General features: G+C 36.1%; 1 protein-coding gene across 5 annotated transcripts in view; it reads left to right on the forward strand.

The window, feature by feature from the left end:
- The first annotated feature begins 359 nt into the window (after window positions 1-359).
- Window positions 360-8,158, forward strand: part of LOC122267332 (uncharacterized) — a 13,296-nt gene continuing 5,497 nt past the window's right edge. The window contains exons 1-8 of one of the 5 annotated variants that reach the window (XM_043037381.2): window positions 360-582; window positions 2,067-2,151; window positions 2,658-2,804; window positions 3,552-3,689; window positions 3,951-5,772; window positions 6,112-6,629; window positions 6,994-7,219; window positions 8,124-8,158. The exon at window positions 8,124-8,158 is cut by the window's right edge and continues 112 nt beyond it. In XM_043037381.2, the coding sequence (XP_042893315.2) occupies window positions 2,739-2,804; window positions 3,552-3,689; window positions 3,951-5,772; window positions 6,112-6,629; window positions 6,994-7,219; window positions 8,124-8,158 (2,805 nt within the window). In that variant the 5' untranslated portion in view covers window positions 360-582; window positions 2,067-2,151; window positions 2,658-2,738. Of the gene's footprint in view, window positions 583-2,066; window positions 2,473-2,657; window positions 2,805-3,551; window positions 3,690-3,950; window positions 5,773-6,111; window positions 6,630-6,993; window positions 7,220-8,123 lie in introns of all 5 variants that reach the window. The other 4 variants (XM_043037380.2, XM_086544657.1, XM_043037382.2 and 1 more) reach the window with 4 other exon arrangements.

The following is an 8,158-nucleotide window of genomic DNA, read 5'->3' on the forward strand; positions in this document are numbered from 1 at the left end:
AAAATGGTGATGATTACGATGATAATGGTGATGATGGCAATGATGATTACCATGATGATGGTAATTTCGAGGATTATCATGATAAATCTAACACTCGTATCAGTAGATCTATACGCGTGTGGTAAGCACATAATATAATGAGCAAAATATAGATAAGTAAATTTTAATTTAGTTCATCAACCTCACCTAGAATGTGTCTGGAAAAGTGTGGGTACCAGGTGTTGCAGTAGATAAGAAAGAAGAATAGTCATTTCTAGCAATATGATACATAATTTACACCAATAAAAATCTCCCAGTAATAACGGAGTCAAGGGAAAGCGGGTTATAGGATGAAGCAAGCTGTTTTCAAGCGACTAAACATTCAGTGTTTACCTTTTCTCCACAAAGCTGCAAAAACTTCAATATAATACAGACTAAACATGGGCTAAAACTCCCCAAAAGAAGAAAGAAGAAAAATAACTTCAGTATAGAATCAGGGAATATTGACTACAGATGGTCTAAAACCTTCAAAAGGAAGAAAGAAGAAGAAGAAAACATCAATGGTACAAAGTCAATGCCAAATATATCAGCGATCTCCCCAGGGTATGATATGTTGCAGATTATAGAGATAAATTTCTTGAACAATATAACGAAAAACACCCCTTGCCAGAATGTCCAAAAAGGATTTCAAGTATAAGAAAATACAACTCATAGAAATTATTACATAATCTCCACAAACGGATCAAAGATAGAAGACCCAGACTCAACCCCACAACAATTTGTATGCAAAACTCTAAATTAACAACAATATGGAAACTTCCCCATAACACCCAAATCACCCATGCAAAATTATTAGCAATCAAACAAAGTTTTAAATACTCACATAGTAATCTTAACCGACCCACAATCAGCTTTACAATTGATTCAGAACCAAAAGCCAGAAAATTATAAACAAATTACTTATGGAAATACAAAACATATTAGACTCATTAACAAATAATATTCTTAAAAGAATACAACAATGGATTCCATCACATAGAAACATAAAGGGAAATGAAATGCCTGACCTAGCTGCTAAGAAAAACACACAGACACTAAATCCTACAGCCATATCAAAAGAATCCAAGAAATACCACAAAAGAAATTAAAACAAAACATTTTAAACAAGGGCAAAAAAATAGATGCAAAAAATCTGCATAAAAGACAACAGCTCACAAGATTGGTCAAGATAAGAAATCTGGAAATTAGACACATATATCAAAACCCAAGACAAGACATACAGGACTGGAACAACAGTTACACATCATGAAAATTGTTGTTGCAAAAACAAAGAATAGAACATTGAACATATGATACTACATTCCTCAAGATTCTACACAGTGAAATTGAAACAAGCCTCAATAGCATAAAAACTAGTAGAAATCATATATGAAACCAGAAGAACATAATTTGAAGATCCAGGGTGTATACACATCCACAATTTAATTCCCTATAGATATAAAGAATAATAATTTCAGTGGTTAGCTAGATTGGCTTTGTAAAGTTGAATGTCTCTGAAATGAAATTATTTGTATCTCTTGCAGTGATATCAAAGGTAAAAATCAGTCTAACTCTTACAGATGTCTAAGGGCCAAGCATTATCACAGATCACAGCGAGTTTGAGCTTGATTTGATAGAACACAGTCAGTATAATTACAATTATAATGTCCAACTAAAAGCCATTGTGGGTAAACTATAATCAGTAAGATTTGCCTTATTTCCTTAAATTCACTTCTGTTTTAAATTCTAAATGTGCTCTGTTATCAATATGTTATGAATATTGTAACAAGACACATTGCCATCATTTATATAAAATTTTAAGTGTGACTATTAAGGGTATGATCGGATTAAGAATTGTTTGAAACAAAAAGAATCAAAGTTTATATTGAATTATATACTTTCAAAGATTACTGGTTACCATTATTGAAAGGTATAAGTTATCGTTGTTGCAGGCAGATCCATTATATTTATATATTATAGTTTGTTTTTTGCATATTAGATGCAGAGATGATTGATATGCTTTGACCAAGATAAACTTAATGTTACAGATGCTATGACCAGCAGAACCAGTGGAGATGAAATTTCCTTGCATCAAACCATTTAGCACAATGTCCAGAAGAGGAAGAAGAAAAAGTGAAGTATCAGATGGAATGTTTTAAAAGATAATAAAGAAAGAGAAAAAAATATTACCCAAGTCTTTTTGTTGCAAATATAAAAAAGGTATTTAAGTGTAATGTTCAGATATAAATGCATTTTGAAACTGCCTTTTTACTTTAAGATGTTACTTTTCCTTTATTAACCCATCCCCGACGGGGGAATTCTAGCCTTGAATGTCCAAATGCCGGGGCGTTCGAATTATTAGGCCTAAATCAATTGAATGGCTGGCACAATACTGTGCCGCCCGGCAACTGGGCTTTTGAATGCGCGGTACACATGCTGTACCACCCGTCCTGTGTGGGTTAAATCTTTGTCTTTTCTCTTTTATTTTGAATATCAAATCTATCATTATTTGTAAGTTATACTTTCCTTAGTTTAAAAAAATCAAGTGGAATTAGTTACACATTGGATAAAATGAAATGGATATTGATAATTGTTTATTCATAAACCTATAACAAATACAAGTGACCAAATATTTACAGATTTGCAAGCCTGGATTTTTCATACATGAGGTTCAACAACAAAAGTATTACATCAGTGTACGGTTACTAAAAAGAAGCAAAATGGGAGGAAGTGTGCTTCATATGTTGATTGAAGTGTCAGAACATTTCCAGGAAATCTTGAGGCTGGTAGGTCAAATAGGCTTATAAGCTTTGATTTCAGGAATGAAAAGGGTAAATATTTACAAGACACCTGCAGTGAATCAGGCAATTACTATAGGCTTTGCATTAAAGCCAACATATATCCTGCCAAAACAGGCATTGGACTTATATGATAGTAAAGCCCCAGGGAGGTCTAAAAGCTCTGCTTTGTCAATATACACTGTGGAGTTTTGTTAGCCTGAGGGGACATTGCTACACCAATTGTTTGATTTCAGGTTTAGGTCATCAGTCTCAGATCATAGTAAGTTTCAAGTGGATTTGGATATAAACATGTAATCTAGTTATGAAGAAAGATGCACTATGGGTGTCTTGTAAACTTCTACCAAAAATGAATGAATGAATAAATCATAGAATCATAGTTGATATTATATATTTGAAATTATTTTGAATGTACAGAAACTTACAAAGAAACCAGAAGCCAGGAGCAATGATAATGCTAGGATAGAGAGGAGTGTAAATCTGAATGTATTTTAATTGCATATAGTCTGAAAATATGAAAATAGTGATTTACAAGAGAGAATAGAATGGAAATTAGTCATTAAGACTGAAAATGCAGATGAAGGAATGCGAGTAAGAACATACAAAGAAAAAATAATAGAGAGTATGTAAAATACCATGAGAGGTTAATAGAGATTGTAAAATATAAGTATATAAGTATGATGATGTATTTACAGTGTTATTTACAAAAATAATTAATGCAATGTACATTTACAGGCTGCAGCAGATGGTGTACTAGATTCATGGGGGATTGAGATGGTGCTTCAAAATGTCTCTCTATCTCTCCATGAAGATGATAACTTTCAGGGACACATGTTGTTTGGTCTTCACTCTCTCCTGCTTTTGTTAGCGAGGGTATGGAGAAATCTTGGTTGTTTTTTATTCTTCCCTTTTCTTCTCATTACTGTCACCATCACTATCACCATCACCATCACCATCACCATCACCATCATCATCATCATCATCATCATTATCATCATCATCATCATTATCATCATTGTAAAGAACAGATTATGAAAAATGTACTTGTGGTTTACCTGAGGATTAATATACGTTTCTTTTTGGGGCGAATGGCTGAAAAATATATTTATCAATACATAACATTTATATTTTCAGAAATTAGAAGAATTAGGGCATGAAATATATTCAGATGCCTGTGGCTGTGGCTGGGATACATCACAGTTACCAGAATCACAGCACAGCGACATCCACAGGTACACATCAGGCACAGTTGTCAGATGGGTTCAGGGAGAATGCTACGTGCTCTTGGCATCCACTGAGGCTGATGCAGAAATGTACCATGACACAGAGCAGGAAGGACAGGCAGATGAAGACCAAGAGGGAAAACATGAAGGAGGCAGAGACAGCATAGAAGACTCTTACACACAAGAATATGCTAGCAGTGAGAAGGATAGTGTTAATGACAACAGTCATCTTGATCAAGAGAGATGTGAGGATAGCCATTTCAAGGACCAGGAAGAGTCTATCTCTCCTAGTGCTTCTAGCTGCAAAAGCTTAAAGGAAAGGGAGGATTTGCCAAGTGGAGAAGAAAATGAGGAGAGTGAGGACTGCATGTGCTCCTCCTCGGCAATAAATGACACAAACAGTCTTGTAAAGATGACAAATTACAGAGTTGAGAGGAACAGTATCAGTGATGATGAGACTAATAAACAAAAACAGGTAGACTCACAGAATATACCTGATAATTGGTCAGGCTGCCAAGTTCATTCATGTAGTGTAAAGGAGAGTAATTACAAGAAGGACATGGTCAATAAAATGAGCTTTGAGACATTTAAAAGATCAGCAGACCACAAAATCTTAGAAGATGAATATGAAGGGCAAGGAAAGAATCACCTAGACATAGAAGAATCTGCAGAGATCTCCCATGAGGGGGAAGACTTCCAAAAAACTAACGTCATTAAACAGGAAGTAGAAAATCTAGAAGAGAGTATTTCTCCAAGCTCTGATGCTACAAATGATTTTTCAGAGGGAGTTGGTGATAACATTGATGATGAAGAACATGGTGGTGATATCAGAACAGAGGAAGATTTACCTTCACATGAAAACCAAAGATTCCCAATGCAGAAAACTAACAGCAGTAATGAGGAGGTTAGAAGTTACTTTGAAAATGAAAGTTTAGAAGATCATAAGGATAGCAGAATTTACAAAGGAGCAATAAGAAGAACTTCAGTTTCTCAGCAGGAAGAAAATGTTACAGAAAACAATGAGAAAGAAGGTGCTGAGGACATTGAGTTTGAGAAAAGAGATTATGTTGTATTCAGTGAAAGCAAAAGTGATAATGAAGCAATGAGTGACAATGAGATGAATGATGAAATGACAAGTGAGACAGCAATGAGTGAAGATGAAATGAGAGAGCCTGACCCCGACCACATGGATCACCTTCAAGAACAGTCTGAAGTCATTGGTCAGCAGGAGTCAAGCAGGGAGCCTGGCTTAAGGGAAGGCCTCTGTGAAGACAGCATTGATGGGGACAATAGCTGTACTCTCATCATCCATGAGGAGGAGACAGTTGAGGGCCTCTCCAGCCCACACCTCCAGAAGGATGGAGATTCACAGGAAAATATGAATAGCATTTTGGAGGATAGAACCAATAGGATACTGAATGACCATGAGGATGCACAGAGTTCAGATGCGGTTGATATTCCCTTTGGCTATTGTTCAGTGCTCAAGGATAAGAAGATGGAGATCTTTGGACTGCAGGACCAGACCAATTTGTGCAGTAGCAATACCTTGCAGATGCAGAAAAAGGAAACTAAAGGAAACTATGTGGATGAACAGCAGAATGAGTTTGAGGATGATGACGAGAGTGACGATGACTCCAGTTCTGTAACTTCCAGTAGTTCCTCCTCTTCCTCTTCCTCCTCTAGCTCTTCATCAAGTAGTGATGATGATGACAGGATTAGTTTCAAGCAAAGAGGTAAGTGATCTATTTGCATCATCCTAGATAAAAAATTAGTCATTCCCTTTAAAAAGCAAGATGCTATTCAATGTTATTATATAATATAGTATTGTAAATGTATTGGTTGTAATCAAAATGGATTTGTCTGTTCTGGATAGTACTTTACAGACAAGATGACATACCACCTTATGTTATAATACCATTTTTTATATGTATACTTGTTTGTACTTGAAAACCTCTAAAAGTTTATTGTGGACAAGCCATAATTTGATGAAAATAGTATGTTATATATATATATATGTTGATCCTGTTGCTAGAGTTCTTGGCATTATTAAATTTACTTCTTGAATCCTCCAGTGGAAAGAGCTGCCCAGGCTGCCAGAGACCAAGCTGCACGAGAAGCAGAGGCATCAGCTGCTGCTCTCATGTCTGCGCTGACAAACGATCATGTCCCAGACCAGAGTACAGAGATGCAAATCAAGGAACAGATGACCGAGACACCTGTACAACCTCAAGAGCTACCAGGTCAGACCAAGCCAGATAATGCAACAATAATAGAGCACATGGATTCAGACTCTGCAAGATCCTCTCCCTCAGAAGACCTAGGCCAACACAGTGAGGACACAGTGGCTGCCACAGCTGCTAACTCAGTCTCTCATGTATACGTAGATCCCCCTGCAGGCTCCCTCCCCTTGGCACACCACCTCCCCTGTCATGAGCCCCCTGACATGTCACACAGTGGGCGTGATCCAGCAGACCTTCAGGCGGCACAAGGCCTGGCTGACCTGCAGAGGGGTCAGAGCCTGAGTCTAAGTAACACCCCTTCAGGATCTGCATCCAGTTCCATGACTTTTATGGTCAATGAACTACAAGAGGTGAGTGGCATTGGTAGCATTGTAAAGTTTTTGAATCTCTTTTATCAGTCTGGTACTGTAAGTGGGTTGATTTGAGTGGAATTGCAATATGCATCTTTTAATGGAGGAAGATTAAGCAAAGATGGCTTTTAGATTTACCATTTTCTTCTCACTTGGTATATCACATTTTCAAGGTTACAGGTTTTATACCTGATTTCAGGGGCAGATCAGTAGAATGATGTGTATTCATTTGAAATTGTATAATATAATTCTGAAAAATATATTTTTTTATTAGTTTTCCATTATCACTTTATTCATGTATATAGGTAGAATCACATAGTAGAGCACATGAGAACAAAAAAAACTTATGTTAACAAACTTTCAGATCCCTATTGAAATCAGACGATCAGTTAGCGGCAAGGGTCTTGAATGTGTTGTATGTGGGAAGGTGTTCAATCGCAAGTTGAAATTAAAGCAGCATCATCGGACACATACAGGAGAGAGACCCTGGGGTTGCACCACTTGTGGAAAATCATTCATCACTTCAGCCTATCTGCAGAAGCATCGCTTGACCTGTCACACTCCAGCACACCAACAGCAGTTTTCTTGTTGTATGTAACCACTCAAGTGTTTTAGTAAAAGTCTTATATTATTATTATTATTGTTATTATTATTATTATTATCATCATCATCATCATCATCATAGTTTTGTCATCTTTTTACAGAATCAAATTTTGTGTTTTAGATATATGGTTTAGTAAAAAATATCTATTGTAAGTTAAAAGAACAAAGAGATGTGTGCCACTCATAGGTCACTGTTTTGGATCATAGTACACTGAATGACATAAGAATATATCCTTGCTATGCTACATCAGTTGCTGTTGAATTTTAGTTTTTTTGCATGTGTGCGTGTGTGTGTGTGTGTGTGTGTGTGTGTGTGTGTGTGTGTGTGTGTGTATGAGTGTATTTGAGTGTGTGCATGTGTATGTTTGTGTGTATCTCTGAGTAGGGTTTTGCTTGGATTTATAAATGTGACAGAAAATTAATTAGAGATGAGAGACATAGGAATACCTCTGTTACCTCTATGTTTTGGATAAGTTTGTTTCCTTACATGATTCACCATGTTTCCCTGTATTGTTATGCATTCTTTGTCATCATGTTTCAGACATGGTCTTATTCTTGCATTGTTGACCTGGCACCCATGCTTTGTAGTTGTTTCTGAAATATACCTTAATTATACTTGTGTATGTACAGAGTAACTGCAAAATGGAGGGTTTAAGTTAAAGATTAGGATGAGGTATTGGCTGTATTACTTTATAACATGAATTTCATTAATATCTACTTTCTTAATTTCTACACTCTGATGTAGGATTTATATAAGATATAAAAATTGCATGATGTGTTTTGGTACACAGAATTCATTGAATAGACCATAGAAATATAGTAATTTGAATGCATACTTTTATTTTTAATTCTTTATCCAAGTACTGCTAACTTCATTCAATTCCCTGACAGATGTGTGCCATAAAGGCTTTGGGCTGAGAAGTGCT

The sequence above is a fragment of the Penaeus japonicus genome, unplaced genomic scaffold (assembly GCF_977035675.1).
Source record: "Penaeus japonicus unplaced genomic scaffold, GWHDUDI00000001_assembly GWHDUDI00000015, whole genome shotgun sequence".
In the NCBI taxonomy this organism is placed as follows: domain Eukaryota; kingdom Metazoa; phylum Arthropoda; class Malacostraca; order Decapoda; family Penaeidae; genus Penaeus; species Penaeus japonicus.